We start from the raw sequence: 23198 nt of genomic DNA, 5'->3' as shown, positions 1-23198 counted from the left end.
CTCAATGACTTCAACCCATCCCATCTGTTCACACAGAGAGGGCATGCTTTGGACCCCCTCAGTAAAAGAACTCCATCTAGCGGGGTCCAGAAGGCGGGCCTTCTCTGCGGTAGCCCCTGCTCTTTGGAACATTCTGCCCCCAGAGGTGCGATTGGCCCCCTCACTCCTGGCCTTCCGAAGGACCTTGAATACCTGGCTCTGTCACTTGGCCTGGGGTGGGGAGAGAATATCTCAAGCAGGGAGATGGCTAGCCCCATAGTGGCCAGCTGTCCCCGACCCTATCTTCCATCTTCTTGGATTTTTCTTTTTTTAGTATTGTTTTAATTTTATATATAGTATGTATTTTATATATATTTATAGTTTTAATGTCTTTGTAAGCCGCCCAGAGTCCCCTATTGTGGGGGAGATGGGCGGGGAAGAAATCCAATAAATAAATAAATAAATAAATAAATAAATAAATAAAATAAACTCTCTTGAAAAATATACACAGCCTTTTCACATTATCCTTTCCCAAACTTATGTCTTATATGTTGGAATTCAACTCTCATCATCCCCAATCCCCATGGCCAAACAGTCTTGCACTATAGGTCTATCTCACACTTAATATCTGGTGTAAGTAGGATGATAATGACGGTTGCAACACTGGTTATCAGCAGCTCAGGCATATAAGGAGACAGATATAATAATCTCTGCATTATGTCCATTGATACCAGCAGTTGCTTTGTCCTTTGGCAAGCCAGACTCCCCCTCCCCACAAAGCTGCCATGAAGAGAAAGCCATATGGGTAAGATTGCTCCTATCATCTTAACTTCTCAAGATACTCTCTACCACCAAGATAAACTTTGCCATCTTTTTTTTCCAGGCAGGTGAACCTACTTTTAAATAAAGTATAGGGCTGTTGCCAGGCACTATTTTTATTTTCTAGGTGTAATATTCTTGAAAATAATGAAAATAAATATGAAGCTGTATGGTGCCATCTCACATGGTATCATGCAAACTTCCCATCTAATTTATTTAATGAGTAGTTTTGTAAAAACCCAACGTCAGAAGACTGGAGCCAGGCAGGTGCCAAGGGAGGCATAACTGGTGCCCATGAATCCAAGGCCACTTCCCCTGAAGCACTGCATGAGAGATTTTCTTTAGAAGCCATTTCTTCCCAAACGATTTGAGAAATGTAATTCCCCTCTATCACTCATAAAAGTGAACATAAATCTGCACAATAATTCTTTGGGCTTATTTACAGTGGTAGCAAGATACTTGTCCTCAGTGAGCCAGTTTTACAAATCTCTCCTGAGTCTTGAATAGGTGATGTGCTTGCAGTGATGAAATCTGTCCATCTATAAAGTTCCTGGCTGCAAAATAAGTCAAAATAGAATGAGCTTTGGATTTATTACACACTAGATAACCTGTGACCTGTTGCATCAATGTTTCAGAGATACTGTATTTCCTTACCTAAACAGAGAAACATAATGACCAAGGGCAAAAAAGCAGTGGGAGTGGGAGTGACTTACGACTTGCTGCCAGCTTCCCCATTGACTTTGCTTGTGGAAAGCTGGCAGGGAGTGTCAGAAATCTTCCTTCCTTCCTTCCTTCCTTCCTTCCTTCCTTCCTTCCTTCCTTCCTTCCTTCCTTCCTTCCTTCCTTCCTTCCTTCCTTCCCTCCCTCCCTCTCTCCCTCCCTCCCTCCCTCCTCCACCTTCCTTCCTTCCTTGGACACATTTCAGAAATGGTTCCCTAATTGAAGGTAACAGACATGAGAATTTTAGTAGTATATAGATCTAAGAGCAAGATAAGGCTTATAACTTTTTAAAAAAGTCTTTGGGGAAGAAAAGGAAGAAGCTATGCTACTTCTAATACCTATGGTGAGCTGTGCTCCCAAGAAACTTTTCTCTTATTTGAGAAGAAATTCACCAAAATATTTCTTCCAAATTTATTTATTTAAATGGATATGACTGTCCTTCTCACTAACGCAACTCTGGGTGGCTAACATTTTTTTTAAAAAAATACAATATAAAAAGTACATATCATGACCAACTAGAAATATAAAGTGGCCATCAATTTCCTGTTTGTAAGAGGAAGCCATCTATGTACACTTGTTCTATCAGTTTGGCACTCATTTTTACTCAGATATAAACCTTATTAGGGTGAAGAGTCTTTTGTAAATGAACAAATATTTTCAAATTCAGACTTCTTCTTGTTCACAAATTGCAATCTCTGTTGCAATACTGTACAATTTCCAACCAGATGCTGAGCTGGAAAGTCCAGTCCAGCAATATTCCAGTCAAAGAGACACCAGAACATGGGTTACAGATGAAACCTCTGGAGTTTTGCTACTGTGCAGCAGCTTTCATTCACCTCATGGCCAGCAGATGTATTGGACTCAGGGCTTTTATGCAACTCTAGTAGGTTTTGGGAAAATATTCATTTTGGCACCCACCAACTTTTTCTCTGTAGCAATGTGTAATGTAATTGTTTTCTCCACTGCTTTTAGTTCATTGAGTACAGCCAAGTAAATGGAATGTGGGGAAAAGGCAAAATACTGGAATAAATAATATTACTGCCTTGAATGAGTATTACTCTACCTGATTATTTCATATATTGAATAATTCTTTGGCCCAAGACAATTGTCTCTAAAGTATTATCCCCTTAAAGATCCCTGATTGGACAACAATTCTTATGGTGTTGGAGTATCTTTAGTTAACAAATTTGGTGGGCACGAGGGTCAATATGGGTGCTATATTAGGACCAGTCCTCCCTACTCTGCTGGAACTGTTTCCAAGTAAAGACGCATCAGCTTATGCAACTTCAAAGCGTTCTTTCTTCTTCCCTTAGGAAATATCATTAACATATTGATCGGGCAATTTCGACAGCACAATGCAGGCGCTTTAATCAAATCATTTTGGAGGTACTTTGGATTTCCTCGCCGACTCACAGAGCTCCAAGAGAGAAAGAAATGGGCGTTTAAGCATCCTTTGTGGGAAAAGCCTCCCGCTCAGGGACGCCGCCTGGTTCGCACTGAAAAGCGCCCGTTTCCTCTCGACCTCTGCGGCTTCCCAGCGCTCTTCAGACGGGCGCTCCACCTCCTCTATTTCATCTGATCCGCCTCAGCGCGTTGCAGGAAAGGTTGTCCCTCCAACTCGTCGCGCTTTCCGAAGCTGGGCGCCCGTCGGCCGCTCTGGGCCACCCACTTGCCCCTTTTCTACTTCGATCCCGGAGATCCCTCTAAAGAGGCATCGCCATATCCCTCCGCCCAGCCCCAGAAGCTTGAGAAAGGGTCCGGACCCCTCGTGCAAACTCCGTCCCTTTAGACCCCCGGCCTTCTGTCCTGGAGACTCGAACGCCAGCCGCCCCGCATCCTTCCCTGCCTCGCTTCTCCAACCCCCCCTCCCCCGGCCCATTACCTCCCACTTCCACGGTCAGCCAATCGGCGTTCGCTGATCCGTGTGGGTCCCATCCTTCCTCATCCCCAAGCCGTGGTCCAGCCCAATTGTTTATTCAGCGGCGGGGCCAACGGCACGCGCCGGGCGCACGCACTTGCAACAACAAACCTTGGAAGGGGAGAGGTGGAGGGGAGAAGAAGAGGCGGAGCTCGGTCCAACGCGTGTGCGGGGTTTTCTCCTGGTCTCAGACTGTGCACGCGCGCGCGCTTCCCTCCGTCTCGAGCTTCCCTCGCCATCCATCCAGTCCCTCCTCACCCCACCCACCCTCCCCGCAATGAAAAGGCGGCAGCTCTCTTCCGCTCGCTGCCACTCACTGTAAAGCCGGGAGTGTGGAAGGCGCAAGGTGCAGGGTGGGTGTGAGGAGACGGAGAGGCAGCCGAAGAGGGAGGAGGAGGAGGCGCGAGCGGGGGGGGGGGGGGGGAGTGAAGTGTGAAAAGAAGGGGGGGGGAGACGGTAAGCGGAGCTCCGGCCATCCCTTATAAGAGAGACAATCTCTGGTCCTTTTTTGGCAAAAGAGCTTTGGCCAAGCAGGCTGCACACACGCGAGCGCCACGAGCCTCCCTCGGTTGCAAAGAAAGGGGAGGAGGGAAAGCAAGCGGTGCCATCGGAGCTCGCTTGCGTTCTACCTTCTGCAAGCCTCCCCCCCTTTCCCTTCCCGATTCTCTTCTCTTCCTCCCCCGCGCCTAAGGCCAGCAAACGCCGCGAGCCCCGCCGCGCGCCTTGCCTCCTCCGTGCGGCCGCCCAATGGCCAGTGGCAGCCCTGCCAAGATGGACAGCAGCGCCAGCCAGCCGCCGCCTCCCCCGCCATTCCTCCAGCCCGCCTGCTTCTTCGCGGCGGCCGCCGCGGCCGCCGCAGTAGCCGCCTCACAAAGCGCGCCGCAGCAGCAGCTGAGCCCGGCGGCGGGCGGCCAACAGAACCAGCCCTCTCCGGGCGCCGCCAAAGCGCCTGTTGCGGCTGCGCCGAAGCAGCCTCGACAGCAGGTCAAGCGGCAGCGCTCGTCGTCGCCGGAGTTGATGCGCTGCAAGAGACGCCTCAACTTCAGCGGCTTCGGCTACAGCCTCCCTCAGCAGCAGCCGGCGGCGGTAGCGCGGCGGAACGAGCGGGAGAGGAACCGCGTCAAGCTCGTCAACCTGGGGTTCGCCACGCTCCGCGAGCACGTCCCCAACGGCGCGGCCAACAAGAAGATGAGCAAAGTGGAGACGCTGCGCTCGGCCGTCGAGTACATCCGAGCCCTGCAGCAGCTGCTCGACGAGCACGACGCCGTCAGCGCCGCCTTCCAGGCCGGCGTCCTCTCGCCCACCATCTCCCCCAATTACCCCAACGACATGAACTCAATGGCAGGCTCGCCTGTCTCCTCGTACTCCTCGGACGAAGGGTCCTACGATCCCCTCAGCCCCGAAGAGCAGGAACTGCTGGATTTCACCAACTGGTTCTGAGAGGCCCTGGCGGCCCTCTCCGCTATGACTTTGCAGCAGGTGGGTTTGGCTTGGCTTCTCGGGCAGGGATTCCAGGCGCGGGGGGCGGCGGCGGCGGCGGCGGGCTCTTGGGGCGCCGGTGGCCCCCTTGTGCGCATGGAGAGGAGGAGGAGGAGGAGGAGGAGGAGGAGGAGGAAGGACGCAGCTTGCTGGTCCTACAGAGCGCCGCCGGGGCACTTGCTGGCATTTTAAAAAAGCCCTGCCCGGCTGACCTTATGATCAGGAACGTGGCAGGGGACTCCAAAAGCACTTATGGGGGTTTGGGGGATGAGAACTACATCCCATTTCCATTCACACCACAGTCTTAACCTGGTTATTGACAGGGGCTGTCATAATAACCACCAATTCAAGCAAATGGCTGATTTGCAGAAGATGCTAAGCAGCAAAACAAAAACCAGCTGAACATTAACCAAGCTTGACATGTTGAGCGAGAGCAGCTACTAATTTTTTAACTGACCTCATTAAGCTGTTGTGTGAACACAGCCAATGAGAATTGAGCGGCCAACTGTGTGGTTCATTTTTCAGTTGATGGCAATACGGTGGGAGTGAATGGGTTGGCTGGGAATCGGGTGTCTTTGTCAAAACCAAAGATCTTGCTTAGATTCCCAAGTGACAGCGGGGGTAGGTCGCTGTATTTGAATGTGGGGCTGCTGCAGACTACCAAGTACTTGAAAAATACTCCAGCAGTAGCTTGAGTGACTCTACTAAGACCCATCAGTAAGCCAGCCCTGGCCTAAGTGGGTGTGTGTATTGTAAAATCTGACTCTCCAAATCAGGGTTCTATAATGAACAAAACATTTAAGCTGTAGTAGCTCTGGAAAAATGGGGTCTACACTTTACTGGGAATCTCAGTGAGGCTTATCAGGAGCAGAGGGCTCTTCTCAAGTAGCTGGATTCCACTGCCCTTAAACTGGTGTTGTATGTTTACTTATATTCACCCCACCCCAAAGTGTCTCACCTAAATAAACAAGTATTAAAATAAATAACAAGACATTATCAGATATAAACCATCATATCTGAGTTTCTGCTTACTGGAATCCTAATCCAAAAACAATTTATCTGGAAGAAAATTTCCCATGTAAGCAACATTTCCAGGTAACAGGACCCATAGTTTTATGATACAAACATCCTAATAGAATTCTTTCCAACTGTGACTGATAGCCAGGATACCCATGCTGTTACAGTAAGTGGGACCATCCATGGCCATAAGTAAACTGCCTATGTCATGTCATGTTATGCATGTCATATCTATCACCATAAATAGATTGCCTGTGTCATGTTATTTAAATTCCGGGTCTTATCAGTACCTGGTTGGAAGATTGTCTAGGAATTGTGTGCACATTATTTTGAGGTTCACCATGGAAGAAAAACTCAAAAAGACTAATTAAACAGTCCTATATTCAGTGCAATTAAATGCATGTGTTTAATAGGACTGACTTCCTAATAGATGTGTTTACTACTATAGACTAAAGCTGCAGTACTGTACATTTTTCGATGTGTAAGCATATTTAAGTCTTCCAAAATAAATCCATATGACTGCACATTCTAGGACAGAATCATTAATTGGGAATGGGTGTCACTGAACTTACTGAAAATTGTATAACAATCCCAAATAATTTACTTGATAGTATTAAGTTAAATCCAAATGTGCAAGTATAGTACAATCTATATATGTCTACTCAGAAATTAGTCTTGTTGAGTTAATCATTTCCAGGTATGTATGTATAGGGTTGCATCCTGGACTGAATTGCAGTCATGGTTATTGTACTGCTTTTGCTTTGGGGAGTAGTGACCTGTCATTCCAAAGCCAAGTGCTTGAGAAATGCTGTTTTCCATTTGGGTCAGATGTTGACGATTTCTCTTCTCTTTCCGAATATTGCAGAGGACTTACTGAAAAATCATTCCATCTTACTACTGCTACTTTTTCCTTCTCATTGTGGAAAGGAAAGGAAAGGAAAGGAAAGGAAGGCCAAGACAATGAAGCACAGAGGGAATTGAACTTCCTCTCCACAAAACCTGAAGCACTCCCAGATTCTGCCTTTGCACTCCAACTGTTTAAAGAGAGATGTAGCCCAGGGCTGTGGGCATTTACTAGGGAATACAGTTCAGCGAGCTGAACAGGGCTCGCTATTCCCAATAAGCATGCATAGAATTGCAGACCAGTGCTTCAGTCCCTTACGTACTTATTGAAAGTGGGGCTTACTTTCAAGTAAACATGTAGAATCAGGATGTATGATGGACGCAGAAGCAAAAGGGAGAACTGTGATGCAAAAACATCTATCTACCTATTCTTTACCCTGAAAGTTAAATTATACTGCCTATTTCACATAAATCTTCAGCAGAACTAGGAGCTTCCCTTCTTACTGAAATACAGTATTGCCTCTCCCCCCCCCCCACACCTTTTGAAAACCTTTTTCACTACTTTTAGGCCATAAATTGAAACCCAATCTCATTTTACGTACCAAGAAGTAACAGGATTTATATAGAATTGTTGTATGTGGTCAGACCAATCTTAAGCATATTTACTGAATTCAGTAGATTTATTCTGAAATGTATGTGAAAAGGTCTGCAGTCCTAGTTGCCTAATACTTGTGAAGATGTGGAAAATCCAAACTATGCTATACTCAAAGAATCCTCTGAAATGTCTCTTCTCCTATCTTTGTCTACTTTCCCACTACCAATCCCATTATAAAATGCTTCCATTTTTTCCTTGCAATCTTTTTATTATATAAAAAATCTATTTGTATCAAGCCTAACCAATTTGGGGAATATATTAAGCTATTTTTGTATATAAGAGTCAGAGAAATTTATAGCCTTTTTTTGTACAAATGGTTTAAAATGTGTATATCTTGATAACTTTTTTAAAGATATGTGATGTTTATTACCTCTTCATATCTAGATGTGTAGAGAACATGACCTTACAACTGCCATGTTTTTGTTATGTGGTTTTGTAAAGGACTTGGAAATGCCTCCAAATGTACTTTAGCACCAACGTGTCTTACTTTTTTATAGAAAGTTTGCTAATGTATTAATAAACAATGTTCAGAATGAACAAACTTTATGCAGCTATTGTCCAAACGCAAAATGGTAGCTATTTATTTTACAAGCTGCTGCCTTTTGAAGAAAAAAGAAAGAAAGAAGAGGAAACACTCTTCTACTGCCTTTCCATGCTGTTTTATTACAAACTCACAAAAGTCATGTGTAACAATATTTTATACAAATTAGTTTGGTAATAAAACTTTTGTTTCAATTAACATGATGTCTTCCTGGTTGTTGTGTACCATTCTGCCATTGATTAAACCTACATCAGAAAAGGCAAGTATTTGGGTGGCATGTCACTTCTAAAAGTACGTATTATAGGATTTCTATACAGAAGCTCCCATATTATGCTGGCATTCTTTTGCCTTTCTGTTTTGCAAATATGTATTAAATCAAGAGAGGCCTGCCTGTCTGCCTCTTTCATTGTCCTTCATTGTAACCGCTGGGCATTTCAAAATTTTCTCTCGAGAATGGATCCCAACAGAGAGGGAGCTCTTTCCTACATCTTCAAGTCTTTCGAATTTGACCACCTCCTGATAAAACAGGGTGTTGTGGATGAATCAGATTGGGCTGGGAGGAAATTAGGGGGCTGACAGATAGGCAGGGGCTTGTGAGGAGAGGAGCATAATGGCTGTTAATATATAATTGCATTTATCAGGCACTATACATAAAATCAGCATAAGTTAGTGCCAGTGATGGAAAAATGAAACTAAAAAATAAACAGTGAAACAGAAATGTCCACCTTAGATTCAAATCATTGATTTTTCTGGCTGTTATGTTCCCTCCACAGCGTGATCTGTGTGTAAAAGTACCCAATTACCAAGACTCAAAAAGAAATTGGGGCCTTCTCTCTCACTCCGTTTTTGGCTAGCCTCCTTGTCAGTTAGTAAAGACGTGACTAGAATCCATCTCAGGTTCATTCCCCACCACTGCCACCCTTTTCCCCTTCCCCTTCCCCTCCCCCTCCTGCTTTCGTGCTCAGCTCCTCCCGCGCTGCTTTCCAATTCAGTTTGCGCGTCCCACCACACTCAGCGGCACACATCCTATGAAACATGCATCCCACCCAATGAAGATCAAATCACCGCACGTAGTCAGCCACCCTGTCTTTCAAATCCAGCTTCCTCAAAATGAACAGCAAATCATGCAGAAATTCTTCAGATATAGGCTACAGAGGAATTTTATTTAATTTGCTAGCATTGCATTTCCATACATTCAGCCTCCTGTCTCCCCCTCCTCCCCCCATGTTTTTCTCTTCTCCCCATTAATATGCCACTAGGAGGCAACTGGAGAAGCAAGCAGAAAACATCCCAGCGCCCATTACTTGAGTACAAACATTCATTGTTGACACTGATCTTGGAACCAATGTTTGATTATGAAAATAGTAACGGTTATCACCCCCCCCCACCCGCTTTCCCAAGTTTGACTTTTTCTTCTTTTTTTTTTTTTAAAAAGAGGGTTTTTTAAAAAAAAAAATTACCCACTTTTACACTTGTGCTATGATAAGGTTTTCAAAGAGTGTTTAGCCATAATTTATGGCTATGAATTAGAATCCTGCTCATTTTGATCTGAAGGGCCAAGTTGACATTTTCATTTGTGGACAGGTAGTTTCCCCCTCCCCCCGCTTTCCCCCCCACACCCCCAAATCAGATCTGAATGTGATGCTTCCTTGGGTGAGAGAAATGAAGTTCTCTCACTGCTTGTAATGAAGTCCAAGACAGAGGCATCTGGATTTTCTCCTCTGAAGACTCACAGGTACATCACTTCCCTGGGGACAGGAAGAAGGGGCCATGAAGGATTGAGGTAAATCTCTGAGCATTTAGCAATACAAAAGCCTTTTCTTGTGTTAGGAGGAAAGCTATTCAGGAGCTCTGACATGTTGGATTCAGCATTTATAAACTCCATAAACCAAGAAACCGTATTTAATTGCATGGTTACGTTTTCTAGTTACCCATATGGAGTGAGATGGGGAGGATAAGGTAAATTCACTAAAAGTACAGGTGGATATTTTAGGTGTTTTTAAAATGGGAGGGTGGAATATTACAAAGCTCTTTGCAAATACATCTCAGCTATGTTTTTTTAGTCCTTTATAATAAACAATTCGTGGAACACTTCAGTAAGGACTGTTTAAAATGCAGAAACAAAACATAGCTGCAAGCGGAGTTTCACAGAAGCAACTGGGGGACATCTGCCGAGATCCTTTGGTTAGAGAGGAGCTGATGAACTCAAAGAGGCAAAAGAAGTAAAAACAGCTACCAGCATGCAAGGGGCTGCACATTACAATGGGCTAGCATCCAGGCCTGAATTCCTTTTGCTATTCCTTTTGGAGTAAGCAATCCTATGCAGAACACAGAACAGGAGGAAGAAAAGAGTTGTTTTTTAATGAGATGGGCGGTGACAAATTTGACATATAAATAAATCAATAAAATAAAAAAAGAAATAATAAGCCAAAGAAATTAAAGACATAAGAAAATGAAATAGAGGTAAAACTTGTTTACAATAAGACCATGCATTACACCTTTCTGCCCTTGCAAATCCCTGCCATCCTTACAGTGCACCTCTTCATGCTTTGTGTCTGGTTCTCTAAATTTCTCAGCTCTTTCTGTCTGAGGATCTCACCAATTCTATCCAACCACAACTTTCTCAGTTTTCCCCCTCCTCTCAGCTCATCCACTCTTCCTATATTCATTCTGCAATATGACCTTCAATATAATCCTCATTTATTAAATCCTGACCCAGCCTCTTTTTGTATACTACACAAGTACTCCATTCTTACAGTATTCAACTTAATTTTAGGTTTCTCCAGACATACCCAAAACTCAATTTCAAATAACAAAGTGGGCAAAAACATGCTATTTTTGCTTGTTCTACAAATCATGTCTTCCTCACAATAGACCTTTCTACCACTATTTGCATATATTAAAAATTCTGAGTTTCCCTATGTTTAGTGACCATTATACCAAAACACAGCTACTTGCTTTACTTTTGCTGTTATGTATAACTTGTTCATTATGAATACATTTCTACTGGTTCAGTCATCTGACTCTAACTGGCTTACAGCAAAACATACAATACATGACATTTTGCTAAATAAATCTGCAGTCACTCACACAATTTTCAGATCCATATTCCTTGCTGCATCATATAATCTATCTAACATTTGCTGCAAATCATTCAAACAGTCAGCCAATAGCATAGAATCATCTGTATACCAAAGTACATGTACATTCACTCCCGCAACCAACACACTGTTAGTATCACGACAAATACTCCTTATATTTTATCCATAAATATGCTCATACATCTTGGACTTACTCCCTGGTCAATGCTGGACCATTTGCTAAGCATTTCATTTATTGCAGGCTTTGTTTTCATGTACACTGCTGTTATCACATTCAGCAATCAAACTTCAACTCCATATTTGCCCAAAATATTTCAGAATTCAAGTCTAATTGTTTTATCATACTGTATGCCTTTTTCTAAATAAACAAATGGATAGTAAACCTTCTTCACGTTCGTATTTTTCTCAGTGGCCTGCTGAAGAGCAAAAATCTGGTCAATGCTGTATATTTTTTGCTCAACATAAAGTCATCACTTCTCGAATTTTATTCATTGTAACCTTTGGATCAGAATTCTGCCAAATATATTCCCAGGCATGCCTAACAAACTAATCCATCTGTAGCTTTCATGTTCTTCATTCCTGCCAGCTTTCTTTTCAGACAGGGGAACAAAGCATTCTTCAGATCATGAGGCACAGATGCATCCTTGATACACAACAGTTCATACAGGTAGTCTGAAAGCACCACATTCACACTCATAGCATTTATGGCCCCCGTTCATATTTTTAATTGGATACTAACATTTATAGCACTCGGCTCCACCATTTTTGACATACATTTCAGCCTATTCATTCATTGCTAAGCATATACTTTCAGTTCCCTGCATGTACTAATCATCCCCACTCCACAACCTTCACTTAGACCTGTTAGATCCTTCCCTTTCATAGTTTACTAAGAAACTACATACCTATTTCTATTTATTTAATTTCATTTGTTAACGCATTGTCCTTACCATTTATTCCTTTTACATTCCATGTCACAAACTTCCATATATCATGGTCGTCTCCACAAGGGCCCATAGATATTGAACTCTACAACACATCATGGCTTTGGTCATATGCAACTTTCACATCATGCTTTTTAGTAATATTGAGAGGGCCTGACTCATAACTATGCCACATGCATCATTCCCTACTAACTGTAAGAGTACTGGTCAATTATGGCACATTTTGCCCAGTATGGCACAAGTACAATCAAAGCACTGATGATATCCTAGGCAAGAAAGAATAACTCTGTTCTTTAATGTAGAGACTACCCTGAGCGTCAACATACTTTAGCTCACATACTATCAGTTAGGAGATATATGCAGTATACTGACAAACAAATTAACATAGCCAGTTCTCTCTCTCTCTCTCTCTCTCTCTCTCTCTCTCTCTGTATGGCCAGAGAGATAGGGAGGGAGCAGGGTTTACATATAAAAAGAAATGTCCACACCAATTGATACTGAATGGATCCAAGGGGCTTTTTGAGAACCTATGGCAAAAATAATAATGGTTAGGAAGACCTCCAAATATGGAGGACTGATTATCTGTGCAGGAATATTAAACATCAGCATCTAAAAAGGAAGGTCCAGAGTCTCAACTGCTCAGCTTCACCACTAAACCAAGCAACAACATCTGTTTTCAACAGACATTTGGAGACTCACCTTCATCTGCAATTCCCTTTTTCATGGAGTGTGTGCATGGACAGAGAGGGTGCAATGTTGTCAGTAGAGCCAATTGGACTGAAATGATGAACGACAATTATAAAAAAATGAAAAGTTAATGCACTTTCCATCTTCCCCCTCTGTTTAATCATTCCTTCCATCTTTATTATGAAATGCATGGTTCCTAATTATTTCTTTTCCTCTGTAACAGTCTCTCCTGGTTGACATCTCCCAGACATTTGACACCAATTTCCACTTGAAGTTTATCATGATGTAATCATACTTTGACAAATCCAAGCTTTCCGTTTGATCCAACAACACTGTGCTTCTTCTCTTATGAGGCCATGAGTAAGCAACCTACAGTTGTCACTAAACAACTGTACTGGTTTAAAGTAGCTTTCCCCCCACTTTCCCACCTCAACTTCAAATGTATCACCTCGAAAGCAAGAACTGGCATGACTGGGAAGTGCTGGAAGACTAGGCTCCATTCACAATCTGTTTCCTTTCATACTTGTCATCTTTCCCCTTTCTATTTCTGACACCAACATCTTTTCAGATTCCCACAAAGTAAGAAACCTGTATGAAAGAAGAGGGGGCATATAAGGGCTCTTCTGCTTCAACAGTATTCCGAAATGGCATCTGTGGAATTTTTTAGATACAGCAACTGTCAGCCCAACAAGGTAGACCAGACTAAGAAACTAATGCCATATAGGTCATGACAACCTTAACTGTATCAGGTTAGTAACAGAATCTTGCAAGTCTGAACGTGCTTCCTTCTCCCTTGCTTCATCTTTGTGTGAACTAGGGAGGGGCTTGCCTGAGATGTTTTCACACATTATTTTCTTGGCCCAGGCTCAGTCCCCTCTTATCTGACCATTGCCTTGGTAGAAGCAATTCCTCCTATCCTTCAAGGCCATTCCCCTCTACAGCAACCCTGCTCATCCCCTCTGCAATATAACGAAGGATCAAACTGGGCTTTTGTTGCCTATTTGCTAGTTTCCCTACAATTGCTGTTTCAATCATTTCCCTTCCCTTCTCCCCTTGAAATAAAAGAGGTGGCTGTCCAGCCATTAGTCAATTTCAGTTATCTAACTATGTACAGGGTTTAGCAAATTGCATTATCATGGCAGGATCTGTCTCTTTCATCTCTGGACAGATTTTGCCCTGGAATCTTCCCATGTGTTTCTTTATTTCATTTTTTAGAAGCTTGCCCAGATAAGTCACTTTTATGTGAAATGGACAGCTATATAAATACAATGAATGAATGAATGAATGAATGAATGAATGAATGAATGAATGAATGCATGCATGCATGCATGCATGAATGCATGCATGAATGAATAAAGCATGGAATCTCATGGACAGAGAAATCAGCTTAGAGAAACTAAGGCAAAGTACATTAGCTGCAGGATCCTGTTCATAGATTCCTTACTGGCTGATGACATACTGCAAAGGGATGATAGCAAAACCAGAAAACAGTTCCCCTGTCTATAACAACTGAGTAGGATGTTCAGCTGCTCACTCTGAAGAATATTAAATGTCCCCTCCCAATTCTCAGTTAAAAGTGCCATGTACCAAAGGCCAGACAAGGACATTTTGCCCTAAAGTGGAAAATCCACAGGTACTCCCCACACACACCAGTGCTTTTGGTAACAATGTTCTGAGGAAGACAAAGCTTTGCACACTTTTATGTGCCATTTGGTTGACCTGCGCAAAAGTGGAAATCAACTACCAAATTTGGGATTTTTCCTTTTTTAAAAAATAAATTTATTAAATTTTGAAACAAAAACAGTTAAAAACTAACAAGAACTAATATTAAAGAAAGAGAGTAAAAAGAAAGAAAAAAAAGATTAGGAAAAAAGAGTAGTAATGGTCAAAAGTTCAGAAAATAAGAAAAGAAAAAACAAAGAAAAAAATTGATTTCCGACCCTCCTCACAACAGATATAACTAGCAGTATACATCAAACTCTTGCTCTACATAACTTTATATACTATATATATAACAAAATAACTTTCATTATTTCTATTTACCCATTTTGTTTCTAATCATCAAATCCATACAACATAATTTCATTTATTTTTCCTGTTTCCTGCAAAAAAGGCCAAAAAAGGTTTCCAATTAACATTAAAATTACACAATGTCTTTTCTTGAATCAAAGATGTCAATTTTGCCAACTCAGCCAACTCCATCAACTTCACCATCCATTATTCCATTGTAGGTAGTGTTCTATCTGTCCTCCTCTGTGCATATAAAAACCTTGCTGCTGTTATCATATAGAAGAACAAAGTTACATGAGTTTTGTTCCAACTGTTTGTCCATCAAACCCAAAAGGAAAGTCTCTGGTTTTAATTGTATGTCAATTCTTAAAATCTTCTGAATGAAAATATGTATCTGATTCCAATTTTTTTTCACTTTTTTACAAGTCCACTAGAGATGATAAAAAGTCCCTTCTTGTTGTTCACATTTCCAACATATATTCAAAGTACCTTTATACATTTTAGATAAGTTTTCTCATGACAAATACCATCGATACATCATTTTATAAACATTCGTTTTAAGATTATAACAGTGTAAATTTCAGTCCTTTCAACCCCATATTCTCCCATTGTTCTATCTGTATGTTATAGCCAAAAAATTTAGCCCATTTTATCCTACAGTCCTTAACTTGTTTATCTTCTGTCTCTAGTTTCAATAAGAGTTTATACAGCTTTGCAATAACATGTTCATCATTAGTACATAATTCTGCTTCAAATTTAGTCTCACTATATTCAAAACCAGAAGTCCTTTTATCTACTTCAAATCTTTCTTGTAGTTGTACATAGGAAAACCACTGACACATATCAAATCCTCCCTTGTCTTTAATTTAAAGTCCCTTTGAGAAAATTCCAATACATCACCATAAGTTAACCATTTATGTCTAGTTATCATTTCTCTTCTATAAAAAGCTTCATGTAGTGACAGCCATAAAGGAACCACAACCTAGATTTATATTCTATTCCATATTCTCAATATGGCACGTCTAATAAAATTATTTTTAAAATCTACAGTAACTTTAACCTTATCATACCGTACATAGCTGTTCCACCCATATCTTAGATCATGCCCCTCTAGTTCCAATAACCTCCTATTTCTCAATGTCACCCACTCTTTCATCCACACCACACAATAAGATGCAAAGTACAACTTCAAATCTAGGAGACCTAAACCTCCTCTTTCTTTAGCATCTTGTAAAATTTTATACTTAATTTATGTTTTTTTGCCTTGCCACACAATTTAGATATATCTTTGTGCCACTGTTTAAACGGAACCTCAGTTGTCACAACAGGTATTGTTTGAAACAGAAATAACATTCTAGGTGAAGCATTCATCTTAATTATAGAAATTCTTCCTAACAATGGCAATTTGGAATTTTTCTGCAAATTTCAATGCATTTTGTGCACCAATTGATGATATCTGATTATTTTGTCTGTCTTGCACCCCAACTCCCCAATGGGTTAGGATTAGGGTTACTGATTGATGATCAGCAGTTACCTCTGCAAATTTATGTACCTATGCTGTGATCAGGACATCACACCAAACAATTATGTCCACAGTGGACAAAAACCTTTGCACATGATATTTCAGTGCTAGTGATGGGCAAAAAAAGGAACACTTTCTTCTTTTCCCTGACACACAGACACAACTTCTCTGATATGCTGAGTGGCCTATGGGCAGAACACTGGAATAGAAATTGTAAAAGGAAATGCAATTAATCTGTAAACTCCTTAACCCTTGCAGGATATTTCCAAATCGACTGTCACTCTCTTTGCCTTATGGTAGGGCCGGCTTTGGAGAATTCGCTGTGAGGTCACCTACCGCGGCTGCATTTCATAGGACAATACAGAGAGAGGGGAAAGCTTTTCTAGGCGCGGACCCTAACCCCCGCCCCCGCACTGTTAGCCCGCTTTCCCTTGACAAAGGATGGAGGACGCAAGCCCGCTTTCTCATCCTGCGCCCTATCACGCGCTGGTTCCTGCCCAGCGTCCGCAGCTGGAAAGCGAACCGTGCCGCAGGGCCCGCCGAAGCGGAGGAGCGCGTGTCGGGCTTAATGATTTATTCAAGCGATAGACCATCCCGGCCGGCTCTCGACGCTGATTGGCTGCAGGCATGCGTCTCCTGTCAGCGCGCGCGCCGAGAGCCCTCTCGCGCAGCATAGGCGCTGCTCCTAAGATAACAGCGCCCTGAAGAGGCGCTCCGTTTACCCGGGGATGAAAAGAAGAAGGGGGGGGGGGAGGGCGACGGGAGGAACGGTCCTAAGACGTGAGGATTGGGGATTGCGGAAGGAAGGGTTCGGGCTGCACAGGGAGAGTAAATCGGACGTAACCCAGTGCCAGCAGCGGTGGGTTGCAAACGCGCTTCTGATCCCGGGGCAATTGCAAGAGGTCGAGCTGGTGAAGTGTGGTTTCCCTGAGGCGCCAAACGGGGAAGGAAGAAGGCTTTGACACGAGTCCTGCCCAATTTACATTTTGGAAAAGTCAGGAAAGTCTGACTGATTGTTTGACAGCTGTCTAAGACAATTCTGGGGATGCATACTTCATACTATGCCTTAATGTGCTTGGTTTTATTCTGGCTTTGTGTTAGCCTCAACCCAGGCATTGTGGTTTGTGATTTAGTGTTAAGTGAGAACCAGGCCACTATAGTTTGATCAACAGTCTGTGGACAGAATAAACCCTGGCTTAGCGTGTGTGAACCCAGTATTTATATTACACTTTCATAGACTTCAATTATGTATCTGATATGCACTATGAGCTTATGATTTGTCGTTCATGGCATCTGATCTACCATGTTTTGTGAGTCTAGCCAAATGTTGCTTATTCAAAAATCCAAGGTTAAGGAAACTTGGCTTACCACAACACAGGTTTACATGTAAGGAAGATGATGGGAGGAGGGAAGCAAAATAATGATGGTGGTGTTAAAACGAGCCCATGTCCAAGGATCTCTTTTCACTTTCCTTCTTAGGGCCTTCTCGTGCCTCTTGTTTGGATGTTTAGTACTTTGGACTCTTGAAATGCAATTAGTAATTCATGTAATTAGTTGGTGGTTAATTATAATCGCTACGTTTAGCAACCCAGAATATGCAGTGCAAATTATGTGTGGCATAATCCAAAACATATGTAGGCTATAATCTCTTCTTCAGTGCACAGTTCAACTTTCAGATTGCCTTTCTAATTTAATATGCCCATAAAATTAAATTCCAGAAAAAGAATGGCGTCAAGTTATTGCAGCAGGATATTCCAACAGATGCTTAAAAGTCGTTCTATGGTGATAGGCCAAGGTTTGTCAGATACTTTCCCTTTCATATCATTTGGGTGGAAGGAAATTTATTAAGGACTGATCCAGTGAGGGTTAAAAGTATTGAAGTTGGCTATTAAGCATATTCCTAATCCTCCTGTTGAAGTCTCAATGAAAATGCTTAATAGCCAATTCAATCTTATATAGTATAGATGTAAGCAGATATATTTAGGAGAACTCTTGAAAGATAGTTAATTTGGTTATATATTTAACTTTTACTGAGTAATTCTGTGCAGATTTACTTGGAAGTCGTTTTCTCTGTACTCAGTGAAGTTTATTCCCCTAATATATGTTTATATATTGTTCTTGCTTTAATCGTGGTTTGTTGAATACACCACAATAGATGTATTCATACAACACAATAAGCCAAAACCAAAAAAATCACATTATGGTTTGGCATGACATGTGAACCCAGCCAGGAATGCAGTTTTACAGAACAATGCTATACATGCCTTCTCAGAATTGTCCCATTGGGTTTAGTGCGGCCTACCCATCATTTAAACAAGTCCAGAGATAAATTTTCCTCATGTTCAACTTGATGGCATATATTCAAGGGCACCCACCAAAAGGGGAGGGTCAAAAAAGTCAAGATGGTGGCCTTGACAATGCAACAAAAGTCCTGTCCCTTTTTTACCTGTATGTGACCGCCCTATTGACTTTTTTGATATCCTCCCCCAACACCTGCATAGTGATCTTTTTAATCGAGTAAAACAGTTTGGGTTCATTGTCCAACTGCCAGCTCAGCCACTGATCCATCTCAGAGGTTAGTTAAAGACAAAGCAAAGATGCTGAAAATTCTTCATGAATAATGCTGCTCCCCTTTCCTCACCAGAAAAGAAGACACCCATTTCAATGCAGGAGCATTTTGTTATGCTGGTCTCGCCTAAGTCACAGAAAGAGCCAAGAAGAAAAGCTGCAACAATTACGGGTCGCCTGTCAGAAAACATTAACGCCTTCCTTTCCTTGCCTGTCAGCCATGCTGGAAGTGAAAACTGCCATAGCAAATCACACCTTCACCCCTGCAGATATATGAAGGCCAGAAGGAGGGGGGATGCTAAATATATGAGTAGATAAACCTTACAAAAGGCATTTTGTTTAAAACAATGGCAGACCTTTGTTTTAGATTGACTCAAATGGTTCCAGGATAAACAAAAAACATTGCTGTCAATAAAAAATATAATATTTTTAAAAGCGAGTAATTTAAAACTTCAAATAAGTTGATATTAAAAACTAACAGCAGGTAAAAATAAAGCATTTTAAAAAATCCCAGAAAATAAGGCTGGTCTTAATTTTCTAAGGAAGACCTTCAAAGAAGGGAAGTGATAAACCAAATGAGCATTCAGGAGCCTTGGCACCCCTATAGATGATGGTTTATCTCGTGTTACCTTTCCAGTATCTTCAGGTGGTAAGTTGTTTCATGGGTTAAGCTCTGATTAAAGGACACTATCTAAGGAAACTGTTTAGGAGAAAAAATACAGGATGTTGAACAGGAGGTGAAGAGGAATGAGAGGCAGGCTTATTCCCCATGTTGTATTCCTATTTCAGCGTTGGGTTTATATTAGTGTTATATTCAGAAACATGAATCTTTTATTCATCTCTTTAAGTAAAACACATAACAATTATTACTGTTATTATGCAACAATCACCATGACTAATCTTGAATAAGCAGCAATGTAGTGTTCTGTTGGATAACAGAAATGGAGCTTTCATGGTTTTTTAAAGTTTCTGTGTAAAGTTAAGGCCATGATAGGATTCTTAGATTACCATAGTCTTAACCTATCAGGATTGCAAAATCCAGACAACCACCATGAGGCATAAACAACAAGATCAAGGAAATTAACTAATTGCTGCCATCCAGAGGTCATCCAGAAACCTGCAGCCGGTTGTGGTAGCCCACCAGTGTCTGGATTTCAGTGCTCTAGCACTTTAGAGAACTATTTCCCAAATATGGCCCACTTTCCAAGTTTGATCACACCGATCAAGTATTTTAGGAATTACTATATGATGTGCAAAGCTGCCTGAGAAACTGGCCATCACAGCTTTCTGCCACTCCTATCTGACTGTCTGGCATTCTAATTTTGTTCTTTGCCCCTAGGTGTCTTGGTATATGGGTTCCAGCGTGATACTTGGCCTTCTAATTTCACTTCAGGATAGTCCTATTCTGCCCAGTGATGCTACTTAGTCCCACCTACTAATCTAGTTGATCCTCTGATTATTCTAACATATACTACCTAACGTATTACATCACAGATACTCTCAGTGGTATCTGTAATCCAGGACGGCAGACAGGTTTTCTCACAGGGATAGCTGGAAATATATAGTATATGCTATTTGTAAAGCTATACCTACCATAAAATCAGAGCTCAAGAGTACTAAACATCTTATTTTAACCATCTTAACTCATGTTTAATGTATTTAAGAACCAGAGAGATCATTGGACATATCTGTGAGAATCCAGCTCTTTTTCTGATTCCTGCCAAGCTCATCTTATAAATATACAGCTATAGCTTATATAGATAGGAAATTTTTATTACAGCATGTATGTGCTATAAATAGGTTTTGAACTTAAGTGTAAGTATGTTTTTAAGTAGAGAGCATTGGTTTCAAGAGATTTCTAAAGATTTTGCTTAATATTTTGTCAAGATTTTGAATACTCATTTACATAATAAAGGAAATAAAAAGGGGGTAGAGAAAGGGGGTTAGAAAAGGAAGATATACCCTACCTAAATACTACTTGATCTTTATTCTTCTTTTATATTGTTTAAATCTCCACAAATTTCCCTTAAATGTGTGGAACGACCTCCCTGGACACCTCTGTGTAACCATTTCTGTTTCTCCTTCAAAATTCACCTTTTACAAAAAGAGATTAGAATATTCTCAAGTTCCAGTACCCTGCTATCACAAACAACATAGATTTCATTGGAATAATAACACATCTTTTTACATAATTGCATTTATTTCCTCAGTCTATTTTAAATTGTAAGCCTTTTGGAATAGGAACCTATCAAAATTATTCCATATAATGTAACATGTACAGAGATGGTAGATATAAATAACCATTAATATCAATTGCTATTATTTCCTTATATTCTTCTACTGTACCTTAGCTTCCATTTTGCCTGGAGACTGTAGATATGAAGGGAAGCAAATGGGAATTTTCACTTTCTGCATTCTGAAAAGGACTCTTGTAGCAAGAAGAAGACAACCTGGACTTACCCATCAGACAAAGAAGGAGAAAGAGAGGAGCAGAGAGGTGCCCCCTATTACCTTCTTCTTCCTTCTCCATTCCTTTACCCTTTTTTTGTCCTTCTTATCAGATTGTACACAAAAGTATCTTCTATCTGTAAAACACTTTAAAAATCGCAGGTGCTCTATAGAAGTCTCAGTGTAATCCTAACTCTAATGTCTGCCAACTGGAAGGAGCTTGGATGAGCTAATCCGGCTTCCTCAATGAATCTCTATCCTTCAGCTTACTTAGAGATCAGCTGGGATATGCGCTCCACCAATATGGAACATCAATGAATGAGTCAAAAAGGGCAATATGTAGATGGCTAGGGCAAAGAGTAACTAACTGTATGACGTCCAAGGTCTCTCTACAGCCATGTCCACTTCAAATCAAAATTTCAGTAAGCCAAGGGCTACTTTGAATGGAACCCTCCAATCATGAAGGATGGTTGAGAAATACTCTTCATGATAATATTTATATATGAATAACCCAGTTTTGGATATTGGATACCCAATATCCACATGCACACAGAAATTTGTACTTCTTAGTATTTTGTAATGCAATCTGCAATTGAAAGAAAATCATAAAACAATATTTACTATGGGGAAACATACACAGACCTAATGTAGAGGAATGTGTTTGAAAATTCAATTTAGTACCAAAATGTCTGAGAAGAGTACATAAAAATGCATTCACTAGAAGTGAACATATATACAGAAATATATATTTTGTATGAAGTTCACAAATGGTCAGAACAGAATTTGCACTGGATGAAATGTACATTTGTAAACAAACAAACAAACACTTAACTATCCTTGCTTGATAATTTTGATGAAATGTTAACAACATCTCTGTGCCAAAGTACACACCTCCAGTTTATCTATTCATGTTGCCAATGCTGAAAACATTGTGAGCAGTATATTTAAGTTGAAAATTGTGTGTGTGTGTGTGTGTGTGTATCTATATATACTTACACATATATAGATACATATGTACATACATACATACATACATACATGTATGTCTTGCATCTAAAATGTTATTCTGGAGGGCTCCTAGCCAGACTGGCAGTTTAAAGAACCATGCATGCTATTTTGACACAACTTGCCATGTAAAAAATTCAGAAAATATTTTAATCTATAACACCTCAGAAACAGACCTGGTAATCATTGTAGTGCAAGCCTACAAATGTTTACTTAGAAGTCCTAGTGAATTCCATGGTTCTAACTCTTTAATAACTGCTTATTTCTACTATCTATTACATCTAAACGCATCTATAAACTAGGATTTTATAAATCAAAACTGAACATTAAAGAAGTTATATGTTCCTATAGACAGAACTTAATTTATTAATTCATTTATTAGTTTTAGAAGACCACACAACTCCATAACACTCCAACATTAAAAGATAATAAAAACAGTAAAAAACATAAATCATGTGTGTCCAGAAAAGGCAATATCTCAAATAGATAAAATCCTATAGGACACTGAACCACCATTCTAATCCAAAGGAATCCAAAGGAATCCTGGAGGAATGGCCAGATCTTCTAAGATTTAAACATTGTCAGCGTAGGAGCCATATGGATCTCAGGGGTATGCTGTTCCAAAGGGCAGGTGCTGCAACAGAAAATGCACACATTCTGTGTCCCACAGATGACACTTTAATGGAAGGGACCAGGAGTACCCCAATTCTGCCTGATCATATATTGAAAAATAAAACTTCTCAATTCTATAACATATTGCATTATGGTTGGATGTTTGAAGAATGCCTATTTCTTTCTAGTAACCAAGAAGATATTTCTGATTTGTTTTTTATTTTTAAAACCAAATCTGGGTGTCATGCACTTCAAGGCACAGGAGTGAACTCTTAGAAGGTGGGGATGCTGTAAGGCATCAGGAACAGTAATTATGGACCCATAGCTTCA

The 23198-nt window shown here is 41.0% G+C and overlaps 1 protein-coding gene across 1 annotated transcript; it reads left to right on the top strand.

The window, feature by feature from the left end:
- Window positions 1–4079: 4079 nt before the first annotated feature.
- On the top strand, window positions 4080–7646 carry ASCL1 (achaete-scute family bHLH transcription factor 1). Its single transcript, XM_007425274.3, has 2 exons — window positions 4080–4915; window positions 6798–7646. Exon 1 carries the CDS (start codon window positions 4184–4186, stop codon window positions 4874–4876), a length of 693 nt encoding a protein of 230 aa, XP_007425336.2. The 5' UTR covers window positions 4080–4183; the 3' UTR covers window positions 4877–4915; window positions 6798–7646.
- Window positions 7647–23198: the final 15552 nt, after the last annotated feature.

This window comes from Python bivittatus, unplaced genomic scaffold (assembly GCF_059951505.1).
Source record: "Python bivittatus isolate LINGU-HERP-01145 unplaced genomic scaffold, Pbiv_v1 ctg000330_np1212, whole genome shotgun sequence".
NCBI lineage: Eukaryota > Metazoa > Chordata > Lepidosauria > Squamata > Pythonidae > Python > Python bivittatus.
The sequence above is the reverse complement of the archived record's forward strand: the minus strand, read 5'-3'. Positions and strand labels throughout refer to the sequence as shown.

Excerpts from the sequence above, each read along its gene's own strand:
- ASCL1 (XM_007425274.3), top strand. The coding sequence starts at position 4,184 with ATGGCCAGTGGCAGCCCTGCCAAGATGGACAGCAGCGCCAGCCAGCCG.